Source organism: Balaenoptera physalus (assembly GCF_965194825.1).
Source record: "Balaenoptera physalus genome assembly, chromosome: 9".
NCBI classification, from domain to species: domain Eukaryota; kingdom Metazoa; phylum Chordata; class Mammalia; order Artiodactyla; family Balaenopteridae; genus Balaenoptera; species Balaenoptera physalus.
The window spans coordinates 100,975,092-100,994,664 of NC_138888.1; the positions used below are offsets into that span (position 1 = coordinate 100,975,092).

General features: G+C 40.7%; 1 protein-coding gene and 2 long non-coding RNA genes across 23 annotated transcripts in view; 1 reads left to right on the forward strand and 2 right to left on the reverse strand.

The window, feature by feature from the left end:
- The window catches only part of FAM135A (family with sequence similarity 135 member A), a 119,902-nt gene extending 117,689 nt beyond the window's left edge, over nt 1–2,213 (reverse strand). For 4 of the 21 annotated variants that reach the window (XM_082474074.1, XM_082474073.1, XM_082474091.1 and 1 more), the window contains exon 1: nt 784–2,197. Coding sequence is in view for 1 of the 21 variants with exons in the window: in XM_082474090.1 (XP_082330216.1) it covers nt 784–875 (92 nt within the window). In the remaining 20 variants the exon portion in view is untranslated. Of the gene's footprint in view, nt 1–783 lie in introns of all 21 variants that reach the window. The other 17 variants (XM_082474090.1, XM_082474092.1, XM_082474093.1 and 14 more) reach the window with 15 other exon arrangements.
- On the forward strand, nt 1–19,380 carry LOC309666671. Its single transcript, XR_014267226.1, has 3 exons — nt 1–303; nt 16,691–16,871; nt 19,329–19,380. It is a non-coding gene; the product is annotated as an uncharacterized lncRNA (long non-coding RNA).
- LOC309666670 overlaps nt 17,220–19,573 on the reverse strand; it is an 11,656-nt gene continuing 9,302 nt past the window's right edge. Inside the window, exon 2 of the long non-coding RNA XR_014267225.1 lies at nt 17,220–19,562. This is a non-coding gene — a long non-coding RNA (uncharacterized lncRNA). The remainder of the gene's footprint in view (nt 19,563–19,573) is intronic.

Genomic DNA, 19,573 nt, shown 5'->3' on the forward strand with positions numbered 1-19,573 from the left:
CAGAAAAAAGAAAAAGTTTTAGAGAAAAAAAAGATCAAGATTAGAGAGTAGAGAGGGGATCAGGATGGAGAAAGACTGGAGGACAGGGGCCGTCAGGCGGAGGCGATGCAGTAGGGACCGAGAGGGAAGGATTCAGGCAGCGAGAGGGGCGTAGAACGAACTCCAGCACGGAGCGATGCCAAAGCCAAACACGCCGTCGGAAACTCACACAAGAGAGAGAAGGTGAAGCACCGAAGGGGGTTAATGGGAAAAGCAGAGAGCCAAGGAGCAATGACAGAGGCGGCGGAGTAGGAAGCCTGGCCGGTGAGGGAAGAGCCGGCCCAGGGATGCACGGGGGGAGGGGGAGAGAGAAGTCCAGGCGCGCAAGGGGTACCCGCCTCCCACGGGGGACCACCGGGGATGAAGAGCGGATCCGCGAGGGGGGCACGGGCGGGAGCGAGGCGCGAGGATGGGCAGAGGGCGAAGGGCAGTTGGGGGCGCAGGGGGGCGGGCAGGAGGAGTGAGGGGCGGGGGCCGAGGCCGGGGGGCCGGGGGCACGGGGTGGGGGGGGGGCAGGAGTGAGGGCACGGGCGACAGCGGCTCCGCACCCCGAGCGCGTCCGCACCGCCGTCCCCGCCGACCTTCAGCCGCCCGGCGCCGGCTCCCACCCGAGCGGCCGGTGAGGGCCGGAGCGGCGAGGGAGGACCGGGCGCAGAGGAGGCCGCTTCCCGCCGGGCCCGCGGGAAGGACAAGGAGGGGGTCGCGGGGGTCGCGAGCTGGGACGGGAGGACGTCGGCGGCTCACCTCTCGCCCGGCTCGGCCTCCGTCGCCGCCCGTCGGACGAAGGAGCCCGTGGTGTCGCTGCAAGAAGGCGGCCCCGCCCGGGTCAGCACCATCCCGCCGCGGGCCCCTCACATCGCCATCGTAGCCCCGCAACCTCCGCCGCGGAGGAGCCGGCTCGTCAACGCCGCCAGACGAGCGGCCCAGCGCGGCCAGCGAGCATGCGCAGTCGCCCGGTCCCGAGGGAGCCCGGCCGGCTGCGCTACCTGGGAGCCACAGGTCCCGCCGCGCGGCCCCGCCCCCGTCCGGCCTCCCCTCTCCAAGCGAGGCTCCGCCCCCCCGGCCTGCGCCCCGCCCCCCGCGCACTCCGAGCGCCCCGGCAGCCGCTCCAGCTCCAGAGCCGACTGAGATTTCGAGAGCTCTGTCCGCCCTATTGGGCTCCCGCTCCCAAGCTCCCGCGAGAACGGGAGGTTTGCGTCAATAAAAAGCGCGAGCGCTTTGGAAGTGCCCGGCTGCGGGTATGAGGAGGGTGAGTGCCTTGGGGTTGGCACTCAGCGGCGGGCGAGGAGAGGGAATGCGGGGACTTGAGTTGTATTTCTCACAGCGTCCTTCGTTCTTCTGTCTTCCTCACCTCCTTCCTGCGGTCCGGGATGAAGAGTCCGGTCCCCGCGCTGCTCACTCTGCGCAGCAGGAAGGGAAGGGACAGCTGCCGTTGGAGAGTCGGTTGCTGCATTTGAGGGGGGGAGGTGTCCGTGTTGCTATGGTTACTGATCGGTTACTGATGCCCAGAAGGGCTGGAGGGCGAAGTGAATGTACCTCTTAGGTTCCATGAACGGAGCCCGTGAAGGATAATCCTTCAGTGATCTACTTCACTCACCCCAGTTTATGAACCTAACCAGAAGAACCTTTTGTGGTGCGGAAAGCTCAGTGTATTACAAAAGCAAAGGTGAAAAGAAGGAAGTTGGGGCTGCGGCGGGTGTTTTACAACTGAGGGGAGTGGATAGTGGTGAGGGTGTATAACAATATGAGTGTGCTTAATAGCGCTGAACTGCACTTTTAAAAGTGCTTAAAATGGGGGCGGGGGAGAGATAAATTAGGAGTTTGGGATTAGCATATACACACTACTATATATATAAAACAGATAAACAATAAGGACCTACTGTATAGCACAGGGAATTATACTCAATATTTTATAATAACCTGTAAAGGAAAAGAATCTGAAAAAGATATATATATAAATCTGAATCACTTTGCTACGCACCTGAAACTAACACAACATTATAAGTCAACCATACTTCAACAAAAAAAATAAAAGTTATTAAAATGGTAAATTTTATGTATACCTTACCACAATAAAAATGAATTGGAAAGAAAATGCTTTGTGCACTGATTTGGGAATAAAACCGATGCCTTGTAGCTTAGACCAGCAGTCCCCAACCTTTTTGGCACCAGGGACCAGTTTCCTGGAAGACAATTTTTCCACGGACGGGGGGGGGATGGTTTCGGGATGATTCAAGTGCATTAAATTTATTGTTCACTTTATTTCTATTATTACATTGTAATATATAATGCAATAATTATACAGCTCACCATAATGCAGAATCAGTGGGAGCCCTGAGCTTGTTTTCCTGCAACTAGATGGTCCCATCTGGGGGTGATGGGGACAGTGACACCCGACGTGTGTTGCTTATGTCCAGTCTACTCCGTAAGATGCAGCTTAATTGTCACTTGCCACTCGCAGATGGGGTTTTGATATGAGTCTGCAAGCAATTGATTTATTATGGTCTCTGCAGTCAGACCTCTCTGCTAATGATAACCTGTATTTGCAGCCACTCCCCAGCGCTAGCATCACCGCCTCAGCTCCACCTCAGATCATCAGGCGTTAGATTCTGATAAGGAGCGTGCATCCTAGATCGCTCGAATGCGCAGTTCACGGTAGGGTTCGAGCTCCTATGAGAATCTAATGCCACCGCTGATCTGACAGGAGGCGGAGCTCAGGCGGTAATGCGAGCCATGGGGAGCGGCTGTAAATACAGACAAAGCTTCACTTGCCGGCCGGCTGCTCACCTCCTGCTGTGCGGCCTGGTTACTAACAGGCCACTGACCGGTGCCAGTCTGTGGCCCAAGAGTTGGGGACCCCTGGCCTAGACCATTTGGGGGACAGGTTTTGAATATAATTTAACCTCTGGTATTTCTTTGTGTTACTATGTCTTGTTAACATGACTGTAAGTGCCTCATTACCCTACAATAACCAGTATATTAACATTTGCATGAATGGCTTGCTTTCCTGGTTCCTAATCTCTGTCTTTTTAAAAAATGGCCAAATAGCATTTTACTATCCTTACACGTAAAGGTTTTTTTGTTTTGCGATTTGAATTGTAGCCTTACAACTGAAGGCCTTTTCCTATTTTTTTTTCTTTTTTTTTTAGCTCTGGCTCTCTTAGGAAAATGTCCTAAATATCCAATAGTTTGCAGTTCCATATCTATGTCTTCCCTAAAATTCACCCTGTGCCAAGATTCCTTCCCTATTAATGTATTCTTTTTGTTCAAATCACATTTTTAAAACATCTATGTGCCACAGAGTATACTAATCTTGGAGGATACCAACATGAATAAAACAGAACTTGGGTGGAGTGTTTACATAACTGCCTTATGATGTGATGTGTGTAGTGCAGAGATGTGTGCACAGGGAACTACTGGAGCTCAGAAGAGGATTAATCCAATTTAGGTTGGGAGAGGTCATGAGTCAAGAAAGACTTCCAGGAGGAAATGATTCCAGAGAGTTAATGCAGTGGAATATATGTGTGTTTGGGGGTGGGGAGAGGGGAGGAGGAATAGAAGGGGAAAAGATCGCTTGAACAAAACCACGCAACGAGAAACTGATCTTTGCACAGAACTAAGACTAAGCAATTTGATGCCACAATTTGAGGGTGTCACGCTAGAGAACCAGGCAAAGATCAGATCATGGTGAGCCTTTGAAGGATTTCAAGGAAAGATCAATTTAGTATTTTTTCATTACCTAATCAATGTATGCCAAGCACTGTGCTAGTTACTAGGGTACAGGAGGTTTAAGAGTCACTCCTAACTCTCAGGGAGTTTACAATCTAGTAAGGGGAGACAGGCACCTCAAAAGTCAAAAAGTTGTACCAAGGAGTTAAAATTGGGGTAGGCAGAAGGTTGGTTGGGAGTCCAGAAAAGGAGCTCCCTTCTAACTAACCTAGAGGTTTAGACAAGACTTCCTGGAAATGATTTGTCAATAGAAGAATACAGAATACTCTCTTAAAATTAGAAAAACTATGATATCTCCTGACATACAGACCATTAGAGTGCAGAATGCGTTGATCTAGGCGTCAGTTTACCTGGTTCAAGTTCTAGATCTGCAGTACACTGTGTAGTCTGAAGAGTCTGTGTAATCTGTGTAATCCTACATTCTCTAGGTCTCACTTTCTCTCATAACAAGAGAATCAGATTATATGGTATCTAAAGTCTTTTAGAAAATTTGTGACTCTAAATTTACTTCCCATTTATCTCCCAAGGTTTTGAGTCAGCCTCTATGCTGCTAATTAACATTTTTGTGTCACACTTAACACACTTAACATTTAAACTAAGTTTTATGTTATATGTGTCATTTTATATCCAAGCCATGCATGCTCAAAGGATGCAAAGTTGGAATCCTTTCTATCCTGTGGTTTACTATCTATGGTTTACATGATTTCACTTTGGCATAGAATGTATTTGAATCTTTACTAAACCCTTCTAACTGTAGTGTTCTCTTAACTGGAGTATTCCTTCTGGGGCAGTCACTCTTGTCTCCATGTAAAATATAGATTTAATCATTTGCAGACATTTGGGAAAGTGCCCACAGTACTCAAGGTAAGTTTTTTAAAGGTTATATAATCTTAACAAATATGAGATGGGGCAAAAAAAAAGTTTCATTACAGGACTTCCTTCATGGTTTAGTAACAACTACAAACCAGAAGGACAAATGTATTACTTCACAACTTAATGTCATAACATTATTTCATGACTTAATAGCCATGGTCTTTCTGGAGGAATCACAATATAAAACTCAATTACCAAGTTTTTCTTCCCTGTAATGTAATAGCAAACCCTCAAAAAAAAAATGTTTTCTTCCTTCCTTTCTTTCTCTCTTTCTTTCTTTCTTTCTTTCTCTCTCTCTCTCTTTCTTTCTTTCTTTCTTTCTTTCTTTCTTTCTTTCTTTCTTTCTCTCTCTCTCCCTTCCTTCCTTCCTTCCTTCCTTCCTTCCTTCCTTCCTTTCTTTCTTTCTTTCTTTCTTTCTTTCTTTCTTTCTTTCTTTCTTTCTTTCTTTCTTTCTTTCTTTCTTTCCTTTCTTTCTTTCTTTCTTTCTTTCTTTCTCTCTTTCTTTTTTAAACTGATAATGTTGGATGCTTCTGAGAGGGAAACTTGGAGAGCTGGGCTTTTGGTGAGGGGAGGGAAAGAAGACTTTATATAGTATATTCTTCTAAGTTCAAAGCTAGCAAATGTATTAAAGAAAAAAATGTTTGAATCTATGTTAAATGATACAGTTTTTTAAATGTACACAGACTTTAATGATGATATTACAGAAAAGAAAACCTTGATAGCTACATAATCGACTAAAATACAAACAAGTGTTTGCTGTACAGTGTGAAAGGGGTAAACAGTGACTCCTTGGTTGGTTGCAGCTCCGATTATCTGGATTTCCTAAAGACAGAGTGTCTGCTTGGATCACTCAGAGAGAATCTGTCAGACAGAAGGTGTTTCCCCCACCACCATCCCACTGAATAATTCCTGTGAAGTATAATTATCTAGCATCATGTGACAGTAATGAAATGATTTCTGAATTATTCTCTTCCTCATATGCTAGAAACGTAACATGATTTTTAAAACGATAATATTTATACTAGTTGCCATTTGATCTGTGATAGCAAACATATTAGGGCAACTACCTCACTCTTCTAATGACTCACACATTTTTATCTCAAGTCCTGATCCTTAACTCCAGTCACAAAACTTCTTTCTGCTTCATATCAGGCCCTGTCACTGAGGTATCCTGTCGACTCCTGTTACTCAACACATCCCAGACTCACCCTGCTCTCCTTTCCCCATCACACACAGCTCCATCTCCCTACCAACCTTCTAGTGTCTGTTAATGACCCTCCTCCCCTCCCATTTACCTAAGCCCGGAACCTCACAGCTGTATTTGCAACTTTATGGATTGAACACATAATCAAAAAATCAAAACAGTTTTCTAATATCTGTGACCTTATACCTTTGCATAACTTTCTTGTCTAGCTTCCTGATCTGTAAGTTGGGTATCATAATAAGAAGCTGCTTCACGAGAATGTTGTGAAATTATTACAAAGATCTTTTACAAAAAAAAAAAAAAAGTATACATTTCTGATTATTCCTGGCACTGGCAGGAATAATGAGAAGTCATGGAAGATTAAGAGATGAATCGAACTTATAATGTGCCCATAATTAGTGTTTAATTTCCTCTTGATAAGCAACAGATACAATTCTAAACTCCTATGTCAATTTGCAGACCATAGAGAATGCAAAATTAACTTCATATGTTTAAAATGTCTTCAGTGGAAAACTCTTCTTTCCACTTCTTAGTTTCTGCATTGGGAACATTGATGGGAACGCAATAGAAAGAAAAAAAAAACTACAATAAAATCATTTTTCTGTATTATAGTTGTCATTATGTTTTATTTTTTTCTTGGGTAACTACCAAATTTATTTATCCTTAGGTTTATTTGAAATGTGTAACAGTTGCCAAATTTGTCTCGGGTATTGAAAATAAAAGCTTCTTTGTATTAGGAAATATGAATTTCATTCATTATTTCCATTGTTTTTAAAAGCTACCACTATTTTCGAATTATTCGGAAAAAAAAGTACTTTAAAGTGATCTGGGAGATGGGAAAATAGTTAGCTTTTGGGTGATTCTATTTGTAGAAACTCCTTTAAGAGAACATATGCCTTTGTACTTACTTTTACAAGTTAAGGAAAAATGTTCTTGGCAGTTGCTTTTCTTTTTTCTTGCTTTATCACCATGTAGAATGTAGGAATTAAAAGCTGACAGAGGATTTTATTGTTACTCCTGTAAAAAATATCTTCTACTAATTTTTCGCTGGTTTAAAATGATCGTATAAATAGTATATTGTCAAGATTGAAATTTGTAGATGAAAATTTTACAAGTGCTAAAGCAAAACTTTATTAGGTTGTAAAAATAGTTTATTGAGATACAGTTGACAAAAACTGCACTTATTTACCATGTACAATTTGGTACGTTGATGCCTGTAAAATCATCACCATAATCAAGATAATGAACATATTCACGAGCATGAAAAGTTTCCCTGAGCCTCTTTGTAACCCTATATCCTGTCCCGTTCCCTACCCACACCTATCCCTAGGCAAGCACCAAACTACTTTATTTCACTATAGGATAGATTTCATTTTCTAGAATTTTATATGAATGGAATCAATCATACAATGCCCACTCTTTTGTCTGACTTCTTTCACTCAGCACAATTATTTTGAGATTCATCCATGTTGTTGCACATACCAATAATTCACTCCTTTTTACCATTCAGTAGTGGTCCGCTGGATTAGTCAGCTCTGGCTGCCATAACAAAACACCATAGACTGGGTGGCTTAGACAACAGAAGTTGAATTCCTACAGTTCTGGAGGCTGGGAAGTCCAAGATCAAGGTGCTGGCCTGTTTAGTTCTTGGTGAGAGCTTTGTTCTTGGCTTGCAGAAGGCTGCCTTCTTGTTGTGTCCTTACATGGTGGAGAGAGAAAGAGGGATTTCTTCCTCTTCATACAAGACCACCAATCCTATTGGATTAGGGTCCCACCCTTTTGACCTCATTTAACCTTAAATACCTCCTAAAAGTCCTGTCTCCAAATACAGTCTTGCTGGGGGTTAAGGGCATCAATGTATGAACTGGTGGTGGTGGTGGTGTGATCCAGTTTTGGACTATTACAAACAAAGCTGCAATGAATGTTTTTACATGTACTTGTATGGACATATATCAATACTTTCATTTCTCTTGGATAATACCCAGGAATGGAATGAATGGGTCATATGGTAGGTGTATGTTTAATTTTTAAAGAAACTGTCAAACTGTTTTCCCACTGATTGTACTAATTTACATTTCCACAAGCAGTGTTTGAAAGTTTCAGTTACTTTACATCCTCCTCAACATGGTATGGTCAATCTTTTTAATGCTAGTATCCTAATAAGTATATAATGATATCTTACTGGTTTTAATGTACATTTCTCTAATAACTAATGTCTGGAGGGAGCATTTTTGTCATGAGTTTTTTTGTCATCATGTAACTTTGGTGAAGTGTTTGTTTAAATCTTTCACACATTATGTTATAGGTTGTTTTCTTGTTATTGATTTCTGAGAGTTCTTTATATACTCTGGATATACTGTACATTCTTTACATTCTTTTTTTTTTTTTTTTTTTTTTGCTAAGCAAGCAAATAGTATGTTTAATGTATTTATGCCAAATCTGAACTCTTGGTTTTATGTATTCATTTTCTTATTACTTTCTAACATATTAATTTCTATCATTATTTTTTAATTAATTAATTTTTAAAACATCTTTATTAGAGTATAATTGCTTTACAATGGTGTGTCAGTTTTACTGGACATTCTTTAACAGACAAGTGATTTGCAAATATTTTCTCTGAGTCTGTGACTTGTCTTTGCATTCTCAACAATATCTTTTGAAGAGCAAAAGCTTTAAGTTTTGACAGCCTATTTTATCAATTTTTTTCTTTTGTGAATTGTGTATTTGGTGTCATAACTAGTAAGTTTTTCTCTGATTCGAGGTCACAAAGATTTTCTCCTATGTTTTGTTATAAAAGTTTTAACATTTAAATCTAAAATCCACTTTGAGTTGTTATATATGGTATGAGATATGGATTGACGTTCTCTTTTTATTTTTTGCATGTAATAATCCATTTGTTCCAGCACCATTTGTTGAAAAGACTATTCTTTTTTTTTGTTCCAATGTTGCATTTTATTTTATTTTATTTTATTTTTTTAAACATCTTTATTGGAGTATAATTGCTTTAAAATGGTGTGTTAGTTTCTGTATAACAAAGTGAATCAGCTATATGTATACATATATTCCCACATGTCCTCCCTCTTGTGTCTCCCTCCCACCCTCCTTATCCCACCCCTCTAGGTCATCACAAAGCACCAAGCTGATCTCCCTGTGTTATGTGGATGCTTCCCACTAGCTATCGATTTTACATTTGGTAGTGTATGTATGACCATGCCACTCTCTCACTTCGTCCCAGCTTACCCTTCCCCCTCCCTGTGTCCTCAAGTCCATTCTCTACATCTGCCTCTTTATTCCTGTCCTGCCCCTAGGTTCTTCTGAACCATTTTTTTTAGATTCCATGTATATATGTTAGCATACAGTATTTGTTTTTCTCTTTCTGACTTACTTCACTCTGTATGACAGTCTCTAGGTCCATCCACCTCACTACAAATAACTCAATTTCGTTTCTTTTTATGGCTGAGTAATATTCCATTGTATATATGTGCCACATTTTCTTTATCCATTCATCTGTCAATGGACACTTAGGTTGTTTCCATGTCCTGGCTATTGTAAATAGAGCTGCAATGAACACTGTGGTACTTGACTTGAAAAGACTATTCTTTATCCATGGAATTGCCTTCACACCTTTGTTGAAAAATTGTGTTGATATATGTATGTCTATTTCTGAACTCTGTTCTTATTCTAGTTTCTTAATTGAAAATGTATAATTTGAGAACTTTTTTTCTTTTCTGTATAGGTGTTTAGTAGTATGATTTTTTCCCCTTAAATACCACCTTAGCTTTTTCCCACAAATTTTGAGCTTGTTTGTTTTCATTTTCATTCTGTTAAAAATACTTTCTAATCTCTCATTTCATTCCATCTTTAACCCATGGGATATTTAGAAGTATAGTATTTAGTTTCAAATATTTGAGGGTATTTTAGAGATATTTCACTTATTTATAATTTTATGCCATTGTGGCCAGAAAACATACTTTGTATGACTTGAATCCTTTTAAATTTATTGATACTTTAAAATGGTCTAGAATATAAACTATTTTAATAAATATTCTGTGGACACCTGAAAAGAATGTGTGTTCTCCTCTTATTGGGTGGACCATACTAGATATGCTATTTATGTTAAGTTAACTGATAGTATTGTTCCAATCTATATCTTACTGGTTTTCTATCCACTTGTTCTATCAATTATTGAGAACTGGGTGTTGAAATTTCTGATTATAATTGTGGGTTTGCTATTTATGCTTGTGGTTTTATCAGCTTTTGCTTAATTCATTTTGAAGCTCTTATTAAGTGCATATGTATTTAGGATCATTAGGTTCTCACAATGAATTTATCCCTTTATCATTAATAAATGGTCCTCAGTTTCCTTGGTGATTTTTTTGCTCTGAAGTCTATTTTGTCTTGTATGAATATAACCACTCCAACTTTTTTTTTTTTTTGGCTGCGTTGGGTCTTCGTTGCTACATGCGGGCTTTCTATAGTTGTGGTGAGCGGGGGCTACTCTTCATTGTGGTGCAAGGACTTCTCATTGTGGTGGCTTCTCTTGTTGTGGAGCAGGGGCTCTAGGCACTTGGGCTTCAGTAGTTGTGGCTCATGGGCTCTAGAGCGCAGGCTCAGTAGTTGTGGCATGTGGGCTTAGTTGTCATGTGGCATGTGGAATCTTCCCAGACCAGGGCTCGAACCCATGTCCCGTGCATTGGCAGGCGGATTCTTAACCACTGCGCTACCAGAGAAGTCCCAACCACTCCAACTTTTTTTTTTTTAAATAGATTTTATTTATTTTATTTATTTATTTACTGGCTGTGTTGGGTCTTCATTGCTGCATGCGGGCTTTCTCTAGTTGTGGTGAGCGGGGGCTACTCTTCGTTGCGGTGTGTGGGCTTCGCATTGCGGTGGCTTCACTTGTTGCAGAGCACAGGCTCTAGGTGCGCAGGCTTCAGTAGTTGTGGCACATGGGCTCAGTAGTTGTGGCTCGCGAGCTCTAGAGCACAGGCTCAGTAGTTGTGGTGCAGGGGCTTAGTTGCTCTGCGGCATGTGAGATCTTCCTGGACCAGGGTTCGAACCCGTGTCCCCTGCATTGGCAGGCGGATTCTTAACCACTGCGCCACCAGGGAATCCCCACTCCAACTTTTAATTCGTGTTACCATGGTATATCATTTTTTATCCTTTTACTTTTTAACATATTTGTGTGTTTATATTTAAAGTGGGTTTCTTGAAGGTATCATTTAGATATGTTTTTGTTTTTTATCCAAACTGACAATCTGCCTTTCAATAAGCGTGTTTAGATCATTTGCATTTTGTGTCAGTACTGATACTGTTAGGTTTAAATCTACCATTTTGCTATTTGTTTTCAATTGTGCCATTTGTTCTTTGTCTCAGTCTTCTTTTTTCTTATTTTGCATTAATTTTTAAAAATAATTCTATTGTACCTCCTTTGTTGGATTAATAGCTGTCACTCTTTGTTCCGGTATTTAGAGGTTACTTTAAGGTTTATCATATACATTTTAAACTTATTACCATCTACTTTCGAGTGATATTACACTATTTATATGTACTATAAAAACTTTACAACAGTATAATTTCTTTCTCCCCTCCCAGCCTTTGTGCTATTGTCACACATGTTACTTCTACATGTTACAAACCTCACAATGTATTGTTATTATTTTTGCTGTATACAGTCAAATATTTTTAAAATAAATTTAAATAGAGACGCTCTTTTGTATTTACTCACAGAGTCATCATGCCTAGTGCTCTTTTTGCCTTTGTACTGATTCAGATTTTCATCTGGTATCATTTTGCTCTTGACTGAGATTCTTCCTTTAACATTCTTTATAGTGCAGGTGTGTTGGTGATGAATACTTTCTGCTTCTGTATGTCTGAAAATGTCTTTACCTCACCTTTTTGTTTTGTTTTGTTTTTAGGTTCACCTTTGTTTTTTAAAGATATTTTCACAGGGTACAGAATTCTAGACTGACATTTTTTTCTGTCAGTGTTTTAAAGACACTGCTCCACTATCTTCTCACTTGCTTCTTTCCAACAAGAAATCTGTGGTTATACTCATCTTTGTTCCTAGCTGTGTAATGTGCCCTTTTTTCTCTGTTTTTGAGATCTTTTCTTCATTCCTTGTTTTAAACAATTTAAACAACAGATGTGTCCTCGTGTGCTTTTCTTCATATTTTTCATGCTTGAGGTTTATTGTGTTCGTGGATCTATGGGTTTATATTTTTCATCATATTTTGGAATACTTTTGGCCTTTATTTATTCAAGCATACCTCTCTATCCTTCTTTCCTTTGGGAGCTACAGTTGCATATATATTAATTAACATAGAGCAGTCCTACAACTTATTTATGCTTTATATAGTCAATTATTTTTAAAATAGTTTTTTCTTTAGTTTTTTTTTTCCTCTCGAGTTTCATTTTGGACAGTTTTTATTGCTGTGTCTTAAAGTTCACTCATACTTCCTTCTGCATGTTTACTCTGTTGTTAATCCTATCCAGTGTAATTTTCTTTTTTTTTTTCTTTTTTTTAAATTTTATTTTATTTTTATTTTTTATCCAGTGTAATTTTCATCTCACATTGTGGTTCCCCCTTTAGAACAGGGGTATCAGACTAAGACTCTGGCATAATCAGCCCATGGCCTTTTATATATAGTCTATGAATTTAGGAATGGTTTTCACATTAAAAAAAAATTTTTTTTAATATATGACAAAAACTTTAAGAGCCCTACAAAGCCAAAATTATTTACTATCTGGCCTCTACCCTGTGACTTCTACCTGCCATAGCGTCCTCAACTCCTGCTCTATCTCCTCAACTCAGTAGCTCACCAGGCTTTGCCTGCATTCCCCTCCCTGATCCACACTCTGGGTACTCTCTCCATGCAGTAAGTTAGAGCAGTACTAGGGCTCATTTCCTTTGTTTCCTGTCTCTCGGGGATTATTGCCTGATATCCTTTTTTTGAAAACCATTATTTCTTTTCTATGAAAAACATTCTTTTAGTTGCTTTATACAGGAAATGGTGGGTGGCCAGAGGAGTAGTAAATCCAGTCCTTGGTACTCCATTCTGGCCTGAGCAGATGTTCATTAGATTTTTCTTAAACACCTTTCACAAGTTAGAACTTACCTACCTTTCCAACTTAGCCTTTATCTTAGCTAAACTGGTCATATTTCAATCTTGGCACTTGGGTTCACTTTCTTACCCCTGCCTGAGATTCCTTCCACCTTTTCTAGATGCTGTACTATACAACTGCTATGGTAGAATGTCTGTGTCCTCTCCAAAATTTATATGTTGAAATCCAACCCCGAAGGTGATGGTATTAGGAGGTGGGGACTTTGGGAGGTGCTTAGATCATGTGGGCTCTGCCCTCATGAATAAGATTAGTGCCCTTATAAAAGTAGCCCAAGAAAGCTCCCTTGTCCCTTCTGCTATGAGAGGGCACAGTGAAAAGATGCCATCAATGAACCAGGAAGTGGGCCCTCACCAGATGTCAAATCTGATGGTGACTTAATCTGGGACTTCCACCGTCTAGAACTACGAGAAATAATTTTATGTTGTTTATAAGTCACCCAGTTTATGGTATTTTGTTATAACAGCACAAACAGACTAAGACAAGGACCTAGGGTTTTCTAGTCTCTTAGTAAAATAAGGGGAACCGGTTTCCCAGGTAATTTTTACTTTAGATTTTCCTTACCATACCATTAACATAGGAAAGTAGAAGGGATTAAAGATTGAAGACACTCTTTCTGAAACTCTTTTTTCCCAAAGATACTTCCATAAAGTAGAAAAGGTTTGAACCAAGGTTTGAGCCAGCCTATGTCTTAATGCAGAAAATATTTACTATTTAGCTTTGTCCAGGGAGGACTGTTCCTCTACCTCTTGATATGGAAGGATGGGAAGACTATTATTGCACTAGTAATCCGGAAAACTGGATTCCAGCTCTCGTGCTGTCACTAATGGTGTGAATCTGGACAAGCCACGTAACCAGCCTGGCCCTGGGTGATCTCTTCGTATTGTGAGCGGGATACTAATATCACAGTCTCCATTGGTCTGCGTTTCTCCTGCAGAAGTAGCCTTGTCAGCTCTATTCAGCTTGGTGCTTCCATTCTTTTTGTTATGCCTTTGATGTTTTCTCGGGATATCTCATTAAGCAGGAGGGCAATTAATAGTTAGATTTGGGACCTATTTTGATCTGCTCCATGATTTACAGGCCCTCACTTTGGAATCTGAATTTTTGGGGGCTAAAGTGATTGTATTTATGGGGTAATCACAAACACTTCATATGTAGTGTCCTGGCACAGGAAGATATTAATCTTCCATTGAGTTTTACCTGACTTAAAATGTTCCTTTAAGGTAGAGAACATGTCTTGTTCTTCTTTCTTTCTGGCACAGTGACTTACACAAAGCAGGCTTCAGTGAATGTTGTGCTTTTTTTTTTTTTAATTTTTAAAAATTAAAAAAAATTTTTTTTTAGTTTTTTGGCCACTCCCCACAGCATGCGGGATCTTAGTTCCCTGATGAGGGATCAAACCAGTGCCCCCTGCATTAGAAGCATGGAGTCTTAACCACTGGATCACCAGGGAAGTCCCATGTTGTGCTTTATATATATGCTATCACATACTTTATCTCATTCATGAAACAACTCATTAAGAAAGCGTACTAGGATAATACTTAATTTAAAATTCTGGGCCTCTGAAAAAATTTGAAATAGAACTCACCTATTTTTTTTTTTTTTAAAGATTTCCATTTATTAGCACTGTGACACACGGTGCAAAGAATCTTCACATGTTGCTTTTTATAGCAAAGGTAGTATATTGTTATTCTTCCAACTCAACAAACAGTATATACTCTTTAGTGAATTATAACTACCTAGAATAGTGGGTGGGCCTCTTCCGGAAGAGCAGGCTACTCTTCTGACAGGAGATCACGAGCCAGGCAGGCTGGGCAAGTGCTCTGCTCCTTAAGCCACTGCTTGAAGCACCCTTTGTGAAACTTGTGCCCACATTTCAGCACATGTACATTTTTGGATTTGAATACTTCTGGGCATATTTCACAGGAATTTGCACCAAACACCCCGACGTGATAAACCTTCTTCGCTCTTTTAACCTTAATGTCTAGGGCGGTCCTCATCTCGAATACTCCATTTCGGGAACCACTTCCTGCCGCGCGTGACCCAAGGGAAAGGAGGGCACCCCGCCCCTCCGTCTGGGGTCCCGCCCTCAGAACTCACCTATTTTTAATCCTTAAAGAGTTAATATTTTATTTTTAGATTTGCTAGACACAGCACAATGCTAGGGCAATAAAGGTAGTCCTGCCTGAAATCAGCTAATGAATCCTTTGTAAACAAATGAATAGTTTGCCTTTCTTACATGTAGGCAGAGAGCATAAAATTTTTAATTGATGATTTATTTTTCTATTTTATTTATGGCTGTGTTGGGTCTTTGTTTCTGTGCGAGGGCTTTCTCCAGTTGCGGCAAGCAGGGGCCACTCTTCATCGCGGTGTGCGGGCCTCTCACTATCGCGGCCTCTCTTGTTGTGGAACACAGGCTCCAGATGCACAGGCTCAGTAATTGTGGCTCACCAGATGCACAGGCTCAGTAATTGTGGCTCACGGGCTTAGTTGCTCCGTGGCATGTGGGATCTTCCCAGACCAGGGCTCGAACCCGTGTCCCCTGCATTGGCAGGCAGATTCTCAACCACTGCGCCACCAGGGAAGCCCTTAGTTGATGATTTTTAAGTTTGATGAAGATACTGTTATTTAGCCCATCTTCTCCTTTATCTCCACAAGGCAAATAAAAGAGCTTTGACATTCCTGAGCTGATATGTTCAAGGTCCCTTGAGTCTTTTGTCTAAAACTGTATTTATTTCACTGATAATCACAAGGCCCCAAACTGGCCCTTCTTCTTTTCCTTCATCTATCTCTTTTTCTTTTTCCTTTTTTCAGTTTACTCTGAACGTCTGCAGCTTTCAGTTGATGCCCCTTCAAGCCATGCTCCACATCCCCCAGTGACTTTTCTAAATGCAAATTTCATTGTTATCAAGCTTGCGATTAAAATTCTTTGGTAGCTCTCCAGGGTCAAGCGCAGATTTCTCAGCAAGGCTTCTAAAGTCTGAATCAGGGGTGGAAATAATACTGGCAGAAGGAGCAAAAGCATGCCTGGGGCAAATGGAGTCAGAGGGAGTGTTTACGTAATGCTGCTTTAGGCGGCTTTTCCAGAGATAAGAATTACCACTTGTCACCCAGTAAAGATCCAGTTGTTGTTTAGACATGAGCTTTGCGTTTGTTTGTTCTTTGTTCTCTTCAGCAGGAAGATTCCTTTATAATGGTGAAAGAACCAAAACAATAGGATGAGGATGGAAGACAAAATTAGTTGTATAGGGCTTCCCTGGTGGCGCAGTGGTTGAGAGTCTGCTTGCCAATGCAGGGGACATGGGTTCGAGCCCTGGTGTGGGAGGATCCCACATGCCGCGGAGCAACTAGGCCCGCAACTAGGCCCGTGAGCCACAACTACTGAGCCTGCGCGTCTGGAGCCTGTGCTCCGCAACAAGAGAGGCTGCGATAGTGAGAGGCCCGCACACCGCGATGAAGAGTGGCCCCCGCTCGCCGCAACTAGAGAAAGCCCTCGCACAGAAACAAAGACCCAACACAGCCAAAAATAAATATAAAAATAAATAAAAAAGGAAACTAATTATAAAAAAAATAAAATAAATAAATCTGGAAAAAAAGTCTGATACTATTTAAAAAAAAATTAGTTGTATATAAGAAGCAGGACCCCTTTTTTATGTAGTGATGTGGGCGTGTGTGTATTTAGGGAAGGAAGACAGGAAGATAATTTATCATTTTTGTTCATAGGTGTCTGGACTCTTAGGCAACATCCTTACCAGACGGAGAAGACCATCACTTGGAGATCCTTGATCCTGAGTTGGATAGAGTGACTGAATGGGATTTTGGACTGTTTCTCTTGTGAAGGGGTAAATAGTCTGTGTGGGAAGAGGAGTGGAAGACTATGTGATGCCCAGGAGGATAGACTCAGGTGAGGCACCACTTCCATAGTAGAAGCAACCATGTGACTAAGTTCTATTAGCAGGATATTAGTGGAAGTGATGGGCACCACTTCCTGACCCAACCCATATCAAAAGTTTCCCATTTGTGATTTTCTCCCTCTCCCTGTCTGCTGGTTGGACGTCAGTTCTCAGGGTAGCCTTAGGGGTCACGTACTAAAGGTGACAGAGGCCCTTAGTGACCACGTGGACAGTACATCACACGTTACCCTCCTTAGGCCACACTCTCCTCATCTCCTTGACACTGCCACTGGCTGGACCTCCTAGGAATAAGGAATAAACATATGTTATTAAACTGCAGAGATTTCAGGGTGTATCTGTTGTAGCCAATAGTGCTCCCTTAACTAATACAATAGAAAATATTTTTTATCAAATTTGAGAAATATCCATCTACTCTTAGTTTACTGTGGGTGTTTAAAAAATCAAGACTTGGTGTTAGATTTATTAGGTACGCTTTTGATGTCTATTTAAGTTTTCTCCTTTGACCTATAGATGCCATGTGTTGTATGTCTAGCCACCTATGTTCAACTTTCCTTCCACTCCATGAGAGTAAAATCTCCTTGGTGGGGCTTGATTTTTCTTTTAATATATTTTTGAGTTTCATTTGGCAGAATTTTATTTAACGTTTTCTCCATCTGTATTGATAAAGGATATTGTGTTGAATATTTTCTCCTTTTTTCTCTCTCTTACTGTCTCCCTTCTTCCTCTGTGCCCCTCCCTCCTTTCCTTTGCATTTCTCATTTATGGGTATCAGGTTTCTACTAAATTTGTAAAATAAATTTAGAAGCCTTTTTAAAAAAGTGTATTATACCACATGGGATTTTAGAAGAATTTATCGCTAAAATAATCTGGCCCTAGAGTCTTTTCATATTTTCCCAGAAAAATTTACTTAAGATAGGCTTTAGCTCACAGCTTTACTTTTTATTATTTTTGATAATGCCTGTGAGCCCAGGCACATGGTCACCCAGGGCATCATCAAGGTGAAAATAATGGCCAGAAGTTCTGCCAGATGGGTAGTGATCTGTCTTTTATAAATATATTTCCATGTAAAATATTTCACACTTATATAAAAATATAGAGAGAAGTACAAAGAATGCCTGAGACTTCACAACCCATCTTTGTCAAATCTGAATCCTTTTTTTTTCCTTTGTGACTTTCAGTGGTTTGGTTTGTGGTTACCATGAGGTTTTTGTATTGCCGTCCATATGTATACGTGATTGTTTTAAATTGCATCTCTCTTTTTTTTTTTAATTAATTAATTAATTAATTTATGGCTGTGTTGGTTCTTCGTTTCTGTGCGAGGGCTTTCTCTAGTTGTGGCAAGCGGGGGCCACCCTTCATCGCGGTGCGCGGGCCTCTATCGTGGCCTCTCTTGTTGCGGAGCACAGGCTCCAGACGCGCAGGCTCAGTAGTTGTGGCTCACGGGCCCAGTTGCTCCGCGGCACGTGGGATCTTCCCAGACCAGGGCTCGAACCCATGTCCCCTGCATTGGCAGGCAGATTCTCAACCACTGCACCACCAGGGAAACCCCTAACTTGCATCTCTTAATTTCAAATGCATTTTAAAAACCCTGCATTTGTACTCTCCTTCCCTCACAATTACTGTTTTTGATATCATATTGTACATCTCATTGTTTTGTGTACCCCTTAACTGCTTATGGTGGATACAGATGATTTTACTACTTATGCCTGTTAACCTCTCTACTAGCTTTGTATGTGGATGATTTCCTACCTTTACTATATGTTTGCCTTTACCGGTGAGCTTTTTCACTTTGTAATTTCCTTGTTTCTAGTTGTAGCCTTTTCTTTTTCACCTAGAGAAGTTCCTTTAACATTTGTTGTAAAGCTGGTTTGGTGGTGCTGAACTCTTTTAGCTTTTGCTTGTCTGTAAAGCTTTTGTTTGAACTGAATCTTGAGGCTGCCTATATTATGAATTTTACCCACATTTTGTTAGTGTTATTTCTCATTGTCATAGAACGTTTACTTTGAAACGTCATTTTGTGATTTTTTTTTAATGGTAAAATTTTTATATCAAAATAAGTTATTATATATATAATACAAATTCATTGTAAGCTTAGATGTGCAGGATACGTGCTAGTCATGTTAGTTTTATTTAATCAGTTACTATACAGGCAATATAATATACTTGTCAGTAGTTCTGGGTCTTAGAAACAAACAAAACTTTGCTTTAAATGTTGGCTCAGCTATGGAACTCTGGGCAAGTCACTGTCCCAAGTTTTTCATCTGTAAAATGGTGAAACGATGGCAACTTTCTGGACGTGTCGTGAGCTTTGTTGGTAGCAAAAGTATGCACGGTGTTTGGTTCAGCACCTACTGCCCAGGAAGTATTGAATACAAAATCAACTCATCGGATTTCAGGAGAACTTTTTCATACAGACGATTAAACTTCCCATATGTCTTTACATTTAGGAAGTTAAGTGCTGTTTATGGTGTTGTACGAATTACGAGCATCCTCAGGTCCCAAGCAGGTGAGCGCTGATTGCATTTGCTCTGATGGCGAAGGGAAGGTGCCCAGTCTGCTGTGCCCCCTCACACCCTCTTCCTCCTTCCTCCCTACAGCTCTTCCTCTGGATCAGGTGTTGTGTCTGGCTGAAGGGAGAGGTGTCCCTGGAGCTGTCTCGCTTGGCACTGTCACACCATATGCTGCCATAAGG